This window comes from Clavelina lepadiformis, chromosome 2, assembly GCF_947623445.1.
Source record: "Clavelina lepadiformis chromosome 2, kaClaLepa1.1, whole genome shotgun sequence".
Lineage (NCBI taxonomy): Eukaryota > Metazoa > Chordata > Ascidiacea > Aplousobranchia > Clavelinidae > Clavelina > Clavelina lepadiformis.
In genome coordinates, this window is record NC_135241.1 from 20,429,949 (window position 1) to 20,448,749 (window position 18,801).

The 18,801-nt window shown below is 37.1% G+C and overlaps 2 protein-coding genes across 4 annotated transcripts; both read right to left on the reverse strand.

Annotated features, from left to right (window-relative positions):
* Positions 1 to 46: 46 nt before the first annotated feature.
* LOC143445326 (uncharacterized) lies at positions 47 to 2,923 on the reverse strand. The gene is made up of 6 exons (XM_076944355.1): positions 2,745 to 2,923; positions 2,352 to 2,428; positions 2,138 to 2,228; positions 1,882 to 2,010; positions 1,754 to 1,809; positions 47 to 1,615 (listed from the first exon to the last, which is right to left on the reverse strand). Exons 1-6 carry the CDS (start codon positions 2,833 to 2,835, stop codon positions 308 to 310), a joined length of 1,752 nt encoding a protein of 583 aa, XP_076800470.1. The 5' UTR covers positions 2,836 to 2,923; the 3' UTR covers positions 47 to 307.
* A 3,560-nt stretch (positions 2,924 to 6,483) lies between these two features.
* Positions 6,484 to 16,117, reverse strand: LOC143446453 (uncharacterized). 3 transcript variants are annotated; one of them, XM_076946087.1, is made up of 30 exons: positions 15,894 to 16,117; positions 15,631 to 15,680; positions 15,187 to 15,495; positions 14,782 to 14,910; positions 14,602 to 14,642; positions 14,327 to 14,462; positions 13,948 to 14,048; positions 13,528 to 13,596; positions 13,281 to 13,413; positions 13,039 to 13,114; positions 12,682 to 12,880; positions 12,284 to 12,431; positions 11,843 to 12,087; positions 11,639 to 11,756; positions 11,446 to 11,564; positions 10,793 to 11,330; positions 10,258 to 10,680; positions 10,045 to 10,087; positions 9,800 to 9,937; positions 9,600 to 9,731; positions 9,414 to 9,520; positions 9,230 to 9,342; positions 9,061 to 9,150; positions 8,885 to 8,953; positions 8,582 to 8,678; positions 8,254 to 8,339; positions 7,857 to 7,959; positions 7,566 to 7,657; positions 7,339 to 7,481; positions 6,484 to 7,176 (listed from the first exon to the last, which is right to left on the reverse strand). In XM_076946087.1, the coding sequence occupies exons 1-30, from the start codon at positions 16,043 to 16,045 to the stop codon at positions 7,044 to 7,046; spliced, it is 4,332 nt and encodes a 1,443-aa protein (XP_076802202.1). In that variant the 5' UTR covers positions 16,046 to 16,117; the 3' UTR covers positions 6,484 to 7,043. The 3 variants fall into 3 exon arrangements, with proteins under 3 accessions (XP_076802202.1, XP_076802201.1, XP_076802203.1); XM_076946086.1 differs by having other exon boundaries at positions 10,036 to 10,087; XM_076946088.1 differs by having other exon boundaries at positions 10,036 to 10,087; positions 15,631 to 15,781; positions 15,894 to 16,022.
* Between the last annotated feature and the right edge of the window lie 2,684 nt (positions 16,118 to 18,801).

Below are 18,801 nucleotides of genomic sequence, written 5' to 3' on the forward strand. Positions count from 1 at the left end.
GAAAAATGGTAAAAAAGGGAAGTGTAAACATAATCGTGGGGAAAAAACAGAATATTGATAAGTAACAATAACGAATGCTCTTAGTACGCAAATGGCAGGCGACGGTTCTGGGAAAAATTAGTAAAGGGTAAGCCCCGTCGAGCACCAAACTGAAAAGGTCGCCCTACTTCTGAGCTCTTTATCACGCACAACATGATATAAAACAAAACGTGTCATTTGTATAAATGACCGTGGCTAATCACATGACTATCACGCTTATTTCTGTAACGTGCATATAAAGTAACTTTGGAATACTGGCGGGAATCAGTTAACGGACTTGTTTGTTTCTGATCAATTTCTGTCGTTTTCGTTGTAAAGCTTCCTGTCTTTTTCGCTCGATTTCTTCAGCCGTGCATTGAGATTTATTGCTGCATTGACTGCTGTTCTGGGAGCTCGGATTAGATCGATTTTTAGAATTCTCAGAGCCAACGTTCCTTGTAGCCGGTTTTGGCTTCGCAGCAAATGGATTAAATACATTTTGATTTGGGAGTTTATGTGTCTGATACGATCTTGAGGAATTTGAAACAGAGGCTTTGGCATTGCATGTCTGACCTGAAAAAAACTTCAGCACCTGTTTCTTGTCAGCTGGTTCATGAATGGCGGAGTAGGTTCGAGTTTGCGGTGGGCTTCGAGTCATAGAAACATTCTTTTGCAGAGGTTTCTGTGATGTTTGATGGCTCATAACACTTGAGTTTGTTTTGTGTTCTACACGACCAATGACACTATTTATTGTTGAATTTCCACTTGTTTTTGACTTAAGTTTTTGTATTGGAGCTGTTTGAGCGTTGGAGATTGTTGGAACATTTGTAAACATTGCAGGTGCCGATACAGTTGTTGGTGGCTTAGAAGTAGTAGTTTCTACCCAACTGTCATCCATAACAAGTTGTGACAAAATGTCATCATATATTCCAAAACTTTGTTCTTTAACTGTCATTGTAGGGGTGGTCCCTGACGTAGTTAGCACTAAAGTAGATTTGGACGTTGAGGTAGGTTTGCTAGAGGATGTACAAGGGAACGTTTGAAAATCACTAGTAGACGCTGATGGTTTCGGCGTTTGTTGAGTTTCCATCTTTGACTGGTAAGATAAAGCAGTAACAGGGAAAAACCCCGGAACATTATTGCATATTTCATGACCTGTTCCGAGTTTAGACTTTACAGTATTAGTTGTGTTTGTAGGGGACACCAATTTTTTAGGTTTTTTTTTCTGATTAGGTGTCTTTTGAAAAAGAGCTTTTGCCTTGCTTTGTCGTTTTAGGCTTAATCGACGACTTGGGGTCCCATAAGAAAGGAAAAATTCAGCGCAGGCATCAGTGCCAACAAATTCACCTGCGAATTCGTTGTTATCTACTCCAGTCTTATATCCAGGCTTTGGTCCTGAGGTGTTCAATGGAGCCACGCCAAGCAAACTGTCATTATCAGCATCTGACTTATGTTTACTGTCATTGAGTTCTGGCCCAGCTGTTACTGATGAGAATATTCTTGTTCTTCGCAGAGTTTTCTTCTTTAAACTTTTGTGCTTTTCACCAAGAATGTGATTACGTGGGGTACTTGTTGCTTTTGTTGGCACAGTGTCTGGCTGTTATTAATGCAATATATATACCAGTAAAACAATCAAAGTAATGTTTACATACACGGAATTGTTTCCACACTATCAATTAACATTAAAAAACCTCTGAACTGAGCAGTATATAGTTAAAAATAGGCTGCAGCCGACCTCAAATGAAAATAAATCATCGTCCCACGAATCTTCATCTCCATGAAGATAATTTTCTGTAAGATTTTGCACCGAGTGAATTAAAAGGAGAAGTGTATTTCATGTGACTTTAAAGCTAGCAATAATACCTGCAGCAGGAGTTTTATTTTTCTTGTTCATTGCAAAATTTATGGAAGTTCCAGGAAATTCTTCACTGCGTCCAGACATATCAAAGATTAAATCGAGAGAGCTTTCACATTTCTCTTCCTGATTTAAATCTAAACGTTTACAAACAAAAATAAGTCGAAGAAAAAAAATTCTAGATAGATATATAAAAACCAGAAACATATGCTACACAAAAATATTGCTGAGTGTCTAACTGGAAGTCAGATGTTGTTATTATACCTTTGTTATGAAATCTTGTCATCTGCTCAATAAACTTCGTGGCTTTATCATAACATTGGGTATTCATAAGAAACATATCTGGCTTAGATTTCTGGAAAAATGTATGGTCACATTTTCACTCAAGTTTATTCCATTGTACAATTAATGATGGAATCATTGATGATTTAAAGCATTTTCCTAATAAAAACACTCTCAACTTGTTGATAATACATACCTTAGATAAAATGTTATTGGGGGATGGTTCAACAGACGCCTTCTTTTTAAATACTTGCTTTTCACTAGAGCAAGGCACTACAAACGAAAGAATAAACTTGGAGTGAATTTTAAACAGAATTAATGTGAACAAAAAGTGAGGCTTCAAAGCACACTGTCACATCAAAACTTACATATCTGCATGCACAATTTCTCTTTGAAAACTGCCATATTTTGCAATCTGGGTTGCAGGAGCGTATAAAATATGCATATTTATCTGTATATATACCAATATATATGCATAACAGTAAAATATATAGGCTAATACAAAATTAGCACATAAACTTGAAAGCCTGTAACTAAACCAGCCAGTTTCTTATAGCTTTAGTGTAGGAAACAGATAACTTTCGCTTACTTTGGTATTGCTTCCAAGCTGTAGGTGTTGGAGAACCACAATCCCAATAAACTTCAACTTCAGACATGGACTGTGATGTATTTTCATCCATGAATATTAATATTTATTACCAGTGACTTCTATTTTAGTTTATGCACAAGTGCAGGCTTGCCTAACCGCTGGTGCAAAGGTAAAAGTTGATAAGCTAAAAATCAGATAGGCTAGTAGGGTTGGGTAGCCAGTGTACGAAAAAACACTCTTACTTGCTGATACAAACTCAAATAAAACAAGTTATACTTAACGTACAACAACAAAATTTATACCATCACATACACAATTTCATCCTGCACAACATACTTTTAAACTGCGTCATTTAGCAAAAACATTTTCAAGTAATTGCAACTTTTTTGCAGTGTACTCAGCTTTTCCTCTATGGAGCCAGTTTACCAAAGCAAAATTTCAAATTCAAAGTTTCACACGCACTCAATCTGAGTTCGCTGTTTTCTGATTGGCGGGTTTTTCAAACATAGACATAAAATGTTTTCAGTATTAAATTTTTGGACAATTTTTTATCAGTAAATTCACATTTAATCTGCAAAACTTTTCTTCAAACATCACCGGAAAATGTCAGGTAAACTTAACTAATTCTCTCTGTCACGCAGTGGTTAAAGACTTGGTCTACAATGCTTAGGAAATGCAAAAACGATCTGTATAATAGGAATTTGCGGGATACTTTAAATAAGCCAAACAAAATAATCGCGTCTAGGCTAAATTTGATTGGAAACACTTAAAGACCAACAGTACGTGCAAGCTGACTAGATGAGCAAGCTTTCTCTGCCTGTTTCCGTACAGACAACTAAGATTTATTCTAAATGGAAAAGATCATCGTCAAGACTCGAGCATGCGATCTCAATTCTTTCTGAATGCAAAAGTAAATAAGAGCAGGAAAGTAAATGTGCTTGCTAAATATTTTATTTTAATAAAATACATATATATTTATCATATAAATCGGTATATAAATATATTTTTTAACGTATCCGGTATCAAAGCCTACTTTCCATAGACATCGAGTAGACTTAATTTGCTATCGATAACAATGCATTTTGCCATAATCGATCCATTTTGTACACTGGCTCCGACAAAAAATTTAGACCCAAGCAGTTAAAAAAGAAATGTACAGAAAAGATAGCTCTGCGAAAATTTTAAGAGACATAGAGGAGGAATTATTGTGCAAGTGTGAGGAAAAAAGGTTCTCTAACTCCTTTATTTTGTGAGATATTACAGTTTTTGTACTGGACATCGAAATTTCGTTTTAGGCTTAAAAATCAGGTTTTTCCGAGGTGGGTGAGTTTGACGCGATGGAACTAAAAAAGTATTGTATGTAGAGACTTGAAAGTTGGTATACAGTTAGAAGGAGAATCTTGCTTACTACCTGTAAAAAATCCATTAAATTGGATCAAAATTTAATGTTAAAATAGCAATTTTTTGGTAAAATTCTACACTGGCTACCCGGCCCTATACCGAATCACTGTACGATAAGCTGGGCTACCAACATAACCTACCACTACCGCCAGAAAGCAGAATGTCCGCACATCTAGATATACATATCATTTATTTTCCGCTATTAACTGCAGAGAGTGAAACAGAATGGTGCTAACCTTGTTATAGACTTCGGCTTATATAGCATGGTAAATCAAGATACGCTCACAAAGAATCAACGAGCAGAACGTAATGCAACAAAGAAACGCAATTTTAATGTTACATCATCAGTACTCTATCATTTGCACTAAAAAATTCTTTTCAACTGTAGCGAGTACTTAATTTATTGCGCTTAAAATTAATCCAAACGACAATTGTACTGACAATTGTATAACAATTAACAAACATAAAAAGCAGCATTGTTTTCAAAATATTCAGGGGAAATCTCCCGTGGATAATCATAGACATCGTACAAAGAAAAAATCTTACAACAACTTCAGATTTTGGAAGGAAATTATGTCAAATGTCAAACTGACGTGAAAATGGTTATCGATTATCTTGTTATTATTTTCAGTTATCAACCCAAAATTGAACCTGGTTACTGGTCCTCTAGATACATATTTACTTACAGTTGAAGTGGTGTACTGGTTTCTTGATAAATTTTTCATTTATTTATTTCAGTTTAGATAGGTGAGCGCAAAGCTTTTCTGTTAGCATACCAAATAAATCATTTGGTATGCTAATAGAAAAAGTTTATGAGATGAGATGATGAAAATACATTTATGAGATAAAAAAACATGATTTGAAATGGAAATTATACGAAATTGTGTAAATTTAAATAATTTCTCACAAATTCATTCATGTTCAAAAACTTTAACAAAATCACTTAAATATAATACATTTATATAAATTCAAAGAAGCTTATATAAAATCAAATAACTTCTATACAAGGGAGTTGCTACCCCTGATACTCTTTGGTGTCGAAACGTTTAAGTATTTCCAAGTGCAGACAAACAAAGAGATAAAGTGCCGACAGTTAATTAGTTATTTGTTGTAAGGAAAATATCTCTGCTACCATGTTAGCACCATGACATTTCATGTTCAAAATAATTTTTATTGCTTTTTATGACCTAGTTCTATTTGATATGAACCAATTATATAAAAAACATTTTTTTAAAGGTGGCTATACTTTTACCTGCAGTCATAGTACCATATTAGCATATGGTTAGCGAACTGAGTAGGTATTTATCTTGACTAATTTTTACTAAGATAATTAACATAAACAAAAATATTACAAGCAAAGAATCTTTGCTGAAATTTCTTCCAAAAATCCGTGTCATCATCAAAAATTCAAAAACTAACAAAAACCTAAATTTAATGATTAAACTTTTAGGAACTGCAGCCTACAACTAACTTTAAAGAACTGCAGCATGTTGGATCATGACTGTTATAACTAGTGATTATATAGATAAGCCACTTAAATTGTAAATAGGCCTATATATCGATATAATTGAATAAGTAACCAGGAAACCGGTAACTAACGGAAACTAAATGATGACGATGTCAAATGTATAACTCAAAAATCGCATTTCTCAAAGTAAAAAAATGCAGAGCAATTAGTATTAAAAGCGCTATGTTACAGGTTTTTTTTTAAATATTTTACGCTTCAAACAAGCGACTATGGGACGTCCACATCGACTGCATCTTAGGCTAACATGTTGCACTACTGACTACTGGATCACGTCGTTTGACATGTAAAACCAGATTCATGAACGTTGCAATTTGCTGATATTTAGAATACTTTCTTATATAGTCTTACCACTCGTTGAGGTTATTGTTGCGTCTATCACAGCTTAATGGTATAGTACCGAAGTATTTTATTGGTGATGAAATTGTTTAAGAGATTATTTGTTTTTCAAATCAGCCTTATTAAACACGAGAACATTTTTAATAAATCAAAGTTAATTTTCTCATAATGAATATAGCCGCTAGCCTATACAGTTCAAAGCTTATGTAATTTAGTCAGATTTTCTGTTTTGGTTGCATATAAATTCGTATATAGCCTAGTGCCTAACCAGCTGTACTTTCAAATAAGTCGAAGAAGATAGGCTATATAATACTTGGAAATTGGGATATGCATATCCTGCAGTATCGTGTACTATTGGAGTTATTTCTTTGCAATGTTCACTGAACAATCAGTTTAGCATTAGATGGTTTATAAATACATTTCAATTGCTGGTAACTTGGTGGTAACCTAACTAACAGTAAACCATGTCTCAAATTATTTAGTTAGGACTTTGTAATTGTGCAAAAGTTTGCGAGATTCTCTTTACAGAAAAACAAAACAAAATTCATTGCTGTTGTAGGCTATAGGCCTAGTAGTTCCCAGTTATCTTTTTAAACTATAAATTATTTATTTATTGAAAAAAATGTATTGCACGGTACTATACGTTAAATTCAGTCAACATGATTTTAAATTATATAGCAAAAAATAAACAAAATTCACATTAAAATCAAAAACACAATGCAATGTAGTGGGCACAGCTTGCAAGGATTGGCACTAAAAAGTAAAAAAACGCTTGCTAAGTTGCATTGTGTGCTTTTGCATGGTTCCCATGAAGTTGCATCCACGCGTAATTGCGCCCAGCAAAATCATAATTCGTTGCTTGGTAACCATTTTCAGCTGGGTTAGTTAAAATCATTATGCTACAAGGCAGATGACTAACTAATTGATTCATTAACTAATTAAATAATCAAAATATGCTGTTTTCAAATAGTGTGCACACGTAAAGTTTGTCTGGGTGCAATTACGTGTGGGTGTATAATTCCTCAGGAAACCTTTTAGGCAGTTACTGAGTTCGGCCAAAATATTTTCAACGGTAATGAGAGAAGGTGTTTTGAATATCTGGGGAAATGCATTTTTCTAGTTGTCTCTTTGTGGTAACCTGGCGTCACGCACCGCGAAACTTCAAAACTGCAATTAAAATTTAATAGAATATAACATATTTTTCTTATTAATATATTTCTTCTTAATATAATTTACATGGTATTGATATTTATAAACTTTGTATTTATGAGAATGTTATGCTGTGTTAAAGAGCACCTAGCGCCATAACATGTGCCACATATCGCTGACCTTTTTATGTTGGTGTATATGAGATTGTGGTCAAGGCTGACAGTGAAAGTTCCTTGAACGGGTCGTACCACTTCTATCTTTGCTTCATTCACATTAAACTTAGTTCCATATTGTTCCGTATAGTCTTCTTCAACAGCGTTTCCCTAAATCACAAAGAGTTTCATGACATAAACAGTAAAGTGTACCAAACTACCAAAATCCCTTTACTTTCGGCACATGAAACTTACCTTTTGTAAGGCCCGTTTAATAAGTTTTTCTCTTTTATCGTTGTCTAGTGCGGTGATGTGCAGTCCATCCGCACCAGGGAACCTCACTTGATCTGAAAAAAAAAAGATTTCCCTGTCAGTTTGAAGGAAGTCGGCTTGATATTATAGCAAGTCAATGTCTCGAGTAATGGTCATGATTTACAGTAATTTTGTCATTGGATATACATTAACCATATAGCCTAAATACTTGTACACAAACGATTATAAGCTTACATAGTTGAGACGAGAGAACCAGTTTCAATCAAAACTAACCTCGACAATCGCTGTTGGAAAGCGCAATCGGCGCAATGCGAATCCTGTAGTAATGCTTGTCAGGAAGGGTTTGCTCAGAAACGAATGATCCGCTGATACCATACTGTAATATGCAGAAAAATATCAACGCTATATTCATACGCCTTTTGCAGAGACAGGAGATTTATGGACGGCTTTCGGTGTTATCTTTGTTGTGTGTTCTATTTTTTCATCTGCCCGAACTAAATGTCGAGATGGTAAAAGAGCAACCACTGGGTCGTGTTGTCATCAAAAACTCGCAGACCATATATTTCGTGGGAAAGACGGTAGATGAGACAACGCCAAGAAACGTTAAATACGTTTTGGTGTTAAGTTTTATGTCTTTTACTCTTTTACTTATGTCCTTAGGTTTACTTACTTTGCTGTAAGTAAAACTTGTATAAGCGGCCGGTGGCCCCGAGTCATCTGAGATGTCGACCAGCTTTCCTACTTTACCGAAGCGACCTGGTGGTAAAATTTTTGATTAAGATTTGCAAATGCAAATGACTTTATTTTATGATCAGCCTGGTTTTCTTCTTTCCATCCACACCGCCTAAGATAACGCACCAATAAAAGTGGCATTTTGATGAACGATATCATGATAGAATAAGATAATAGAACTTTGGAATACAGACTGTAACCGGTATCTAGTTATTTCCATTTTCTTATGTCTTAAAAAGGATATTAAACATCCAAACATAGCCTACCTGCTGCGATTGCTTGTTTATACGCAACGTAACCAATTTCCGCACGACAGCAAAATACTTCCGTGATTACGTCATCGCTACTGGACCGCATGGTGACCTGTATTGTCCGGAAAGGTCAGATATTGGAATATATGCACATAAAGCTATTTTCTTCGTTAGCTGTGTAGTTTATGCGAGGTTGCTTAATTCTTGCTATTTATGGTGAGGTTACTTCACATAGCTCTAATTGTGTTAAAAGTCTAGACTCTAGACTATAATCTGCAGTTTGAAATAACGATCATTTGTAACTAGGTTAAACAGCACCTTAAAGATTGGAATGTAGGCTGTGCGGATTGCGAAACGTAGGTATCCCGAAATACCACTCGCAAGAACCTGTTAATTGAGAGATCATAAAGTTGCGAGTTGCGGTCAAAACATGAATTGTGCTCGTATGCAGGAAAGGAAAACTTTTTCTCCGTATTTTGTCAATAATGACTTACGTTTTCCGGTGTTTGATCGATAGTATCCCATCGTTGGCTGCTTGGTTTGTTTTCGTCCGCGTTTTCGCAGGCAATATCGTCTTTATTAATCTAGAAGTAACGAATCACATTAACTCTCAAATGTATCATTGTTTTCACTCATTCTCCCGTCGATTTGACCTCCACTTACCGCCGGTATAACACGAACAACATTATTGGTTGCCATGGTTACCGTGTAACGGTACCAAGGGTCGATAGACCCCAGCATCTCGCCGATTTCTAAATCGAACGTTGAAGACCCGTCTACAAAAAGCAAAAGATTCAATATCAGTTACAGACTAAAATTATTTCTACTTCTGTGCGATAAGGTCTACTTTGTGTTGCTTTCGCTTCGTCATCAAATGCATTTTCGCCAACAGGGATGTAATACATTCGAAGGTCTATATGCTGAAGGAGCGGTGCTCTGGTGGCCTGGCGCCGCCTACAACGTATAACCACGTCAAAGTTGTTTACTTTTGCAGTAACTTTTACCTAACTTGGACTGTAAGCATGATTCTTACCTCAGTTCGTAATAAGCTCTGGCGACATCGCTTACGGTTTTGTCGTTACCAACGAAAGCGAGTTTGAGCACTTTTTTCCTCACTGTTCTCGCCGGAGGCTGACTCAGTGAAGATCGACTTATGAGGTTCCTCCTGAATCGACATCACACGATTACAACGTACAACTCACTGTACATGAAGCATCAGTCGCAGCCACCTACCTCACTGCTTGCTTCCGAGCGAATTTGACTCCGGCGACTCCGTTTTCCTCGCTGCTATCCTCGCCACTGTTTCCGCCAGGACCCGGAGACGATCTTAAGTGGCTCTCGTTTTGGTCCGGTACGATCCCGGAGTCCATTCTACAAAGAAGAGTCGGTTCATTCGTACACTTAGCAAATAAAATATGGGTGCAAGATAACGAGGGTGTTATAGATTTATACTCAACGCAATCTCTTACTTAAAGTACCTATTCCGAGATTCGTCGTTTTCCACAAACACTTTTAGTGTATCTGCGTTTAAAATACAAAATAATACTAGACATAAGCCTGAGGTATTGTTTATAACACTAACAAAGATATTTGAACCTCACACCTGTAATAACATCTTAAATGACTATTTTCTGAAAGTAGAAAAAATAGACGTTTGTAGACGAACCCTTGCCTATTACGTCCAACGTTACCTGATGACAACTTTCTTATATTTCTTCTTCGAATCGAATCCTCAGCATTAATTGTCAACTGAAGCGCCTCATGAGGCTGAACATGCAAGGCTTCTGCGGATCTAGACGTGCTGATGTGTCCCGGATCAAAAGAAAAACGGTTTGGCGCAGCAAGATAAACATTTTCTGAAGAAGTCGAAAGATTCCGAGCCCCGACTTGTAAGTTGTTTGCAGAATCACTGCTCGTTGAAGTGTCGTTTTTCGTGTCTTTTCCAACATCTCCTGTGCTAGCAAAGATATCTTTTATGTGCCTCCGGTTCATGCTCTTCTTCAGTCCTCTCAAGGAACCTTTCAGCGGAAGAGATGACGTTCGCCACCTTGACGTCGCTATCGTGTCGAAAATTGTATTGTGGTGGGACGGTAAGGTCGATAAACTAGCAGCACCTTTAACGTTTAAATTTCAATTATTGCATGTCCGAGGTAGAAACGTGTTTATGTTTGCAATCGAACAGCAGTTCATTTAATTTTATTACATTATGTTCTACTAATGCCATACTTGAGGTTTGTTGTATTTGCGAGTTCTCTTCCTCTGTTGAAGTTGATTCTTGGTGTTCCGCAAGGATTCGGAACGTCGCAGGAGGAAGATCATCCGGAGAAGGAGATCGTTGAATGTTCACGATCCGATTAGACGGCGTGCGGCGGATTCCACGCATCATTTTAATCCCCTTTCTCCCGAGGGTTTTGATGTTGTATTTCGACTTCCTTTGTCTTGGTTTATGCTCTTTCGTTGCCGGGTCGTCTGCATTTGACGTCGATGCCGATTTACTCTGAGTAAATGCTGTGGAAGTTGGTGGTTTCTTAAGTGGGTGATTTGTGTTCTGACTGTGGTTGTGGTTGGAAGTGTTTTTTGATTGTGTTGGGGTCGTTGCTTGCTCGTTGTGGTCGACGGATTCGTTAGACACTATGGATAATCTAAATGATTTTATCAGGTCGTCCAAATTTTCACTCTCGCGTTTTCCATTTTGGCTGAATCCTTTCTCGCTGAAGTTTTCCCAAAACTCTTTTGTTTGGTCTTCTATTTCCTTATTATTTGGCTGTAAAACAGATAACTTTCCTATCAGTATTAACATAAATTTCGAAGTACATTCAGACAACAGTTATTGAAACAAAGTCTCTAATTCGATTCTTAAATAAGACCTATCAGCTTACTGCTAGAAGATGAAGACTGTCGCTTTCCTTTTTGTTTCGTTCTTCGGAATAATCCTCAATCAATCCGCTGTCTCGCATCTCTCCGCTACTTCGGAAACCAGATCTACGTTTTTCTCGATCTGTTGTGCGAATACAATTTTGTTGATTGAGCTGTTGGGAATGTTGTGACCGATATTTGGAGCTTGAAACTTACTTCTTTGGTGGGCTGAGCTCCCGCTTCGTTTCTGCTGAAGGAAGGCTTTCGCAGTTGACCGAACCATTTCGAATATTTCGTCAGCAATTTGATCTCGATCAAAACATTTTATTTCCATCTTTAAATACAACTTTTTTCAGTACAAATCTAAGTTTAATAAATATAATAAAATTTATATCTGTGGCCAAAATACTGAAATCTTACCCTCGGATAGTCCATTTCGTTGGTACCGTAGCGCTCCGTTTGTGACGAAGAAGTTGAGGTAGATTCCGATTGTGACAAAACAGATGCAGACGAGATGGTGCGACTGAGGTAGGATTGGACTCTAGGAGGAGCGATAACTAGCGCTGGAGCAGATGACGATCCAGAAACGGACTTGCTGAGGATAATATTTGGCGTTGATCTTTCATTACTTTCATCTTCAGCGTGATTCACATCCTCAGTCACGTCTGCGCAAGGGAAGTAAAGGTTATGAGATGGGATGTTTTGAAAAGCAGTCATTGCACGATTTCCATAACGTGGCGTCATAACATGTCGCAAGAGATGTGCTGAAACTAGTGAAGTAGAACTACCATGATGTGCTGGTATGTTTGTAAAATACAATACTTTATTTAAATGCCTGTCTATGGCTGTTACTCGGCCTACCTTGTTCTTCTTGGAGTTTGTTTGACAGCGCTTCCAGTTGTTTTCTTATAAAGTCCTGAGCGGCGTCAGTGGATTCCATTGCTGCAGATTGTTCCATGATCTCTAACGCTTCAGCGCATGTGGTAGAAAGTCGAGTTGTGGAACAGTTCTGTGAGAACAATGAATAAATGTTACTTGTCTTTGAACAATGTCTGTTTTAATTATTTAGCCTAAATGCTAATACTAACCAAACTAACTTTCCAATATAGCTTGCGTTATAAGCACATATGGCAACTTGATTTTGTTAAGGTTTACAAGACATAGAGTAATTCACCAATGAGGCTCTGAATAAATCTTTTTGCGCACACCAATATGCCACTAAGCTAAAGCCCACTATCATAAGCCACAACATATAGTACCTGTAAAGCCTGCTGAAGTGTGAGTAAGTCAAGATTTTCCGGTCCAAACACAGACTTGTAAATTTGTTCTACCACAACTTTCTTTTGGTCTTCCTCAGTTTTATCGGAACTGACTTTGCTTCGAGTAGAAATTCTGGTTAATGCACTTTCCAGCGTTTCCCATTCCTTGCTTCTTTTGTCAACAAAGACGTGTGCCGATCTGGATAGGATATTACACTGTCATCATTATAGATCTGACTTTATTAAGCCTTTTGCTACAATCTGCTTAAGTTAAAGAGATGTTAATTTTGATAAGGACCAGTATGTTTTTAAACATATTTCTGCTAAGGAGATGCGGGGGCAATAACATCAACTTACGAAAAGTTAACGCTTAACTTCTGGGATAGATTCTTAGTTTCTTGCTCTTGAAAGTATATTGCACGTCGAAAATAGCCTGTGAAATGCACAGAGAACATTTGAAAATTTTGTTCAATGACTTGTTCAGATATTGAACGATATTACAATTAATTTTACTATATCATTTGTTAGTTCCATAATCTCGCTTTGATACTTTGTCAATTGAAATTTGTGTAAGTGCTGAATTAAGATATCAGATGTACCGGGTGATTTCATTTCCGCTTGAATAAGATCGAGAACTTCTTTAACAGCAGCTGAAATCGTTACTGGAAGCATATAAAGTAATTGAAAGGAGGAATATGCCTTCTGTAGAGTCGCCAGTGGTACGTAGGGTGCCTGAAACATTAAGTTGTAGCTTCAGTTTTCATTAGGTATTTATTTTAAGAATCTAACGAGCTGGCCTTTGCCTAGACGGAAGACGGACGTATGGAACGTGCAGAATGTTCTTACCAATATAACTGCTTCACAAAATACGTGCAACAGAGCCGCAATCTTCGTTTCTTCGTAATTGGCATGAACCTATTAATTTTGTAACGCAGAAGTTTACATCATTTTTCTTTCGACAAACGTATGTCACACAGGAAAAATCTTCTAATATGTGTGATGCTAAAATCTGTCAAGTCATGGTGTGTATATTGTTTGATGTCTCTGTTTACCGTCTCACAGCGTTTTGTTTACTAAACTGTCTGCCACTCCAACGTGGAAACAGTTCGGTTTTGAATGGCTGTTCACTTGGTCCTATAAGTATTACGTGCATGTGGAAAGCAATCTATGTACGGTAAATAAGGTACATGTAAAATAAGCTACAATTTCTAAAGACTTGCATTGGAGCATGGTATTAGTACAGTGTTAAGTTTTTTGAAAACTTACCTTTTCTAACAGCTGAATGATTGCATCAACCACGGCTGTGGTTGATGATGAAAGGTGTTGCGTTTTAAAGCGCAATATCCAGTACTTTATGCTGTTTCCAACTGAAAACACAGGACATCATTAAATAGTATAGTGTTGCTATTTTTAGAAGTCATATCACGCCAGGCACAAGTAAAGCTGTACGTCAACCCGTTACGGGGCTAAAGTAAAATCGTGCTTTAGCTCGGTAAGCAAAAAGTACCCTGTGTGCTACTGGCAGTCACGTGAAATGATCGCCTAACTTGCTTTCCACTCTTGTCTACGTAACTATAAACTTATGCCTGGCGTAACTGTGTTGCGTCCACGCCTTAACATAGTTCTGATTTGTAAAAGGGTTTACCGGTTTCGTCATGCAAAGACGATGTATTTTCCCATTCTGTTTCCTTGTTAAAGCTTAGGAGGATTTCAGAGAAGTCATGGCACCATTTCTCAACATCATCAAATATCTCGGGCGGGCGAGAAAAACGCTTCATAATCTGAACAAATGTGTATAAGCTTAAGTCTTTTGCAAATTATCCAAGTTAAACTACGTCGGTTTATGTAATACATGTATGAGACAATGGTTAACCAAGTTTGTGTGTCCAAATCCAATAAAACCCAGATACTCATACTCACTGCAGTCTCAAATATGGATGCTGCTCGTTCCCAGCTTCGTGCTATAAAATTTTGATAATAAAACTACTGTATTGCCACTTTGAAGATATATTGTATAGGTTGAAACATTGTAGGTATGTTATTAAATTTTCAAAATATTTTGGACTGTAGTTTAAAAATACTGCTGTATGTCGGTTTTACCTTTGTTCCAAACGAGAAATACATCTCTCATTTTGTTGAAATCCCATTTATGCAGGTCACAAGAGTTTGCCACAAATGCGATTGTGTAGAGTAATTCTCTTAGTCTAGTGATAGTTTGACGATCTTCAACTAACGTAGTCAAATAAAATAAGTTATTACGGAACTTTTTCATACTGTTCCAGGTTTATGTCGTAGAAACGTATCATTCTTGTTCTTTAAGATCTGGACGACGGTGTCCAGCCTATGAAAATACTTTTCATGTATCGTCTTTAACGTTTCACATAAGATTACGGAAATTTAGATTAATTTATCAGCTACCCATACCGCGAAGCTAATATCTTCATTTCAACAATTTTCGTGGGAAATTCTAATGATAAGTTTGATTACAGTTTGCGTCTCGTTTACCTGAAAGCCCGGTTTGAAGGAAACTAATTCCCTCTTCAACCCCTTCGCTACTCTTCCTCTTTATTTTTCCAGGGGGAGTCGAACTTTCAGGTGGGGCAGGAGAAATCTTCATGGCTGCTTTAGGATCTCCACTTTTGCGGCGTCCAGGGTTGGTCAACGCCCTTCCACGCTTGAGTGGAGATAAGTCTAGCACTAACGAACCGTGACGAGTTGCAGTCACCTGTTGCGGTTTAAGGCTGGACACTGTACTCTTTTCAGTTGAAGATATGTTCTTTATCATTCGCATCGCTTCGCGCAAAGGTTTGTGGCCTACCAAAGAATTATTGCAAGATAGGCCAATACAACCACAATGCATAGAACACAGTTGAAAATCACGAAAACTACGGCTTATCAATGAGATTGGTAAGGTATAAGCACGTGCGTTTCAGTGAAACGTTTACTCACCCAGTCCATATGTAAAAGATATGTATTTGAAAATCAAACATTTTGCGAAACTAGAAAACAAGCAACATTGTTAGATTGGTATTTCTTTACACATGACGGGACGATATGGCAGATTCTTTCGCAGGTTCATCTCGAACATATCATACAAGCGCTATAAATAGGCTGCAGTCAGACTTTAATGAAATATCCTTTTTAGACTTTGAAGTTATGTTGCGTAATGGAAAATATCGTATCGAAAATTGCATGCAAATAACCCGACTTACTTTTGCTGAATGGTTGTATCGTTGAAAAGCCGCTTCCAAAATACACAGGGTATCTCTTTTGGTGTTTCAGTCGAGGAAGCGAAACTATCCACCAGATCGCACATCTGTTCAATACTCATTTCCATTCCTTCGTCGCTTGTTGGCATAAACATGTTTTTCACGATCAGCTCAATTTTTCCATGGTTGTTATTTATTTAAATTTATACTAGCACTAACACCAAGTAACTTCTAGATAGATAATGAACAGTGTTGTTCTATATTTAGCACTTGAAATCAATGCTGACGGTCAGCAATTCATTTATCTTCGATTGAGAAACAAACAATTTAACATACTGTCTTGGAACCTTGTTGTCCACACTCATCCGTTTAACAACAGTGCTTGGACTACGTCATACAAAGCAACCAGACGCGCCGTACACCTATTTGTTACATAAGAAACTGATGGAGGCCTGCTGATAGTTAGGGAACTCTTGTATTGGGTTAACCCGAAGTTAAGAAAGTCTTTCAGTTTGTTACTTAAGCACTCAGTTGTCTGTTAATTGTTCTTAATTCCGATATGTATGAAATAGCATGACTAATGGTTCCATTCAAAACTTTGCAGTATACTCCACTTCCGTTGTTTTTTTAACTGAAAACAGTTAATACGATCTTTGCTCAGTGAACTTGAGTTCGTTTTTGATAAATCAAGAAACTTCGTTAAAAAGTTACGCAACAAAATCTGCGACCAAACTTAATAAACTTCAAAGCTTAAGTTACTAAAAGCTCCAAACTAAAGTTGCTAATAACAAAGTAGTGTGCGAGCATAGTCATATAACCTAGATTCACCACCATTGAGGAAACGTTGTATCACATAGGCCCTCTTTAACCTGTTGATCATTGACGTAACAAAGCGGGTATTTCACAACATACTACGTTGCACGTTCGTCAAGCAACATACTGCGTTCGTTTCAAACACCATTGAAAACTAGTGTATCTCTAAGTTTTGTAAACGAGAAAGTCAATTGTGTGGCACTTGACCTACAGTAGCATCACGTTTTGTTTCCTTGTCGGTTCACACCAAGACAAGACAATATATAAGACAAGAAACAAGGTTTACGCAAGCAAGATGTACGAATATAACGCGGCCGCTTACGTTGAAGCTATTGCACTGGTACAGTAAAGTTGGTACATTCAGCGGTGCTTTTCTGTAATGGTAGGCTGCTTGTGTTATCTACCCTGTACGCAAATAGTTTAGTCGGACAATATGCTAAATACAGCCTGTCATTTTTTAGGTTGGCCTAAAATATACGCTGCAGTTGAATTAACCGCCGTTCGGCTTACCGTTAATTCGATCGAAGCGGCTTACTATGAAACAATAAAACGTTTGCCACGTCACTTCCTTCAAAACACAGTCGTCTGCCCTCGCTAAGTTGATGTGAACATAAAAAACATACAGACTTGTTTATACCCTGCTTTTACGTCTCTTCGCGACCTAAGAGTACCACAGACGGTAATCGTTGGGTCCTTCGTTCTTAACCACATTTGTTTTTAGATCAAATGTTTTCCATTTACAAGGAAGACTAATTAAGTGCCTAAATTTGGTCATTCTTCTTCGAAAACAACCCATGTGTTTTTACATTAACCACATATATTCCAAAAATAAAAACACAACTAACTTTTTGACATCTCCACCGTATACATACTACCCCATAAATAGGCTTTGTGCTATGGTTTCTAGTATTTCCGTATATCCTTGTCTCTTATGTTGACACGTTGACGTCACATCCTATTTTGGTATCATTAGTAGGGTCGTTTTCATTCATCACGCACAGAACTGCTGGCAAGGGGGTCCCAAAGAAATGTTGTGTAAATGGTTTTTAAAAGCCTTTAAAATGTACTGCATCGGCGTTGTTAACCGCTTGCTGGCATTGAAGTGCTTTGCAACAACTCAATAACGCAAATTGTGGTTTGTATAAGCTTACAGTATAATTGGTCCAAACAGTGTATTAGCCTGAAGATATACATACAGTCATCGTAAATGGAAACAATCATTTTAAACGACACCCTAAGAAAACGAGTTCAATACCACGTGTCAAAGTCTTTACCGAAAACATTTTCCAATGGAATGGTACCTGCAGTTGAAGTTTAATACGTAGGCCTACTAAAATCACTTCTCGCATTAGCCTGCACTGACTAAATTCATTTAAAGAGACAAAGTGTGCAAAACAAAACACTTTTGTACTTCCTGCATCAGTGAAATGTGACCCACAATCATTACAGGAGCGTCCTTACGAAGCTTAAACTCGCCACTTAATAAAAAGAAAGTTGCCTATAAAAGCATATATGGAACATTATTCAGCTTATGAGCAACTGCATGTTTCACTATGTCATGTTGTCTTCCGCTTTCAAACGTCACCACCTATTATGTCATACTTTTTTCCGAATGACCTCTTAAAGTGATAGTTTCAGCTTAAAACAATATAAGTTGTAAGCTATAGTCTTGCAATAGGCCTATAAGCCTATAAGCCTAAACATGATAGGATTTTAAATTTTCATCGTGGTCTCAGATATTTCATCTAGGTATGGCATAAATCATTTCGGTGGAAAAATCTTCAACTTTCTTTAAAGGTTTACAGGAAAATACTTTTTCCACTTTTTTATAAATTGCTATTGCTATAATTTGTTAGTTTTATCTTTCATTGAACTATGTGACTATAAATAACATACCGGTACAAGTTCATTACAAGATTATACGGAGTGACAAAGTAAAAGGAAATACGATCATCCGTTCGCGCCAGGCCGATTCCTCTTTTGCGATAAAATGTAGCTCCTAATACACTCATAGACAAAATTGTTGCTGCTTACAACCTTATATTTAAAACTGGAAAACGACTATGATTACACCCCCCCCCCCCCCTCAAACAATTAC

What these genes read in the sequence shown, in the direction of transcription:
- LOC143445326 (XM_076944355.1), bottom strand. Translation starts at nt 2,835, where the DNA reads ATGGATGAAAATACATCACAGTCCATGTCTGAAGTTGAAGTTTATTGG. An exon ending in AGCTTGGAAGCAATACCAAA is followed by an intron (nt 2,429 to 2,744) that starts GTAAGCGAAAGT and finishes TTTCGTTTGTAG; the next exon opens with TGCCTTGCTCTAGTGAAAAG. An exon ending in ATGATTTATTTTCATTTGAG is followed by an intron (nt 1,616 to 1,753) that starts GTCGGCTGCAGC and finishes CATTAATAACAG; the next exon opens with CCAGACACTGTGCCAACAAA.
- LOC143446453 (XM_076946086.1), bottom strand. Translation starts at nt 16,045, where the DNA reads ATGTTTATGCCAACAAGCGACGAAGGAATGGAAATGAGTATTGAACAG. An exon ending in CCTTCAAACCGGGCTTTCAG is followed by an intron (nt 14,911 to 15,186) that starts GTAAACGAGACG and finishes TGACTACGTTAG; the next exon opens with TTGAAGATCGTCAAACTATC. An exon ending in TTGTTCGTGTTATACCGGCG is followed by an intron (nt 9,151 to 9,229) that starts GTAAGTGGAGGT and finishes CGTTACTTCTAG; the next exon opens with ATTAATAAAGACGATATTGC.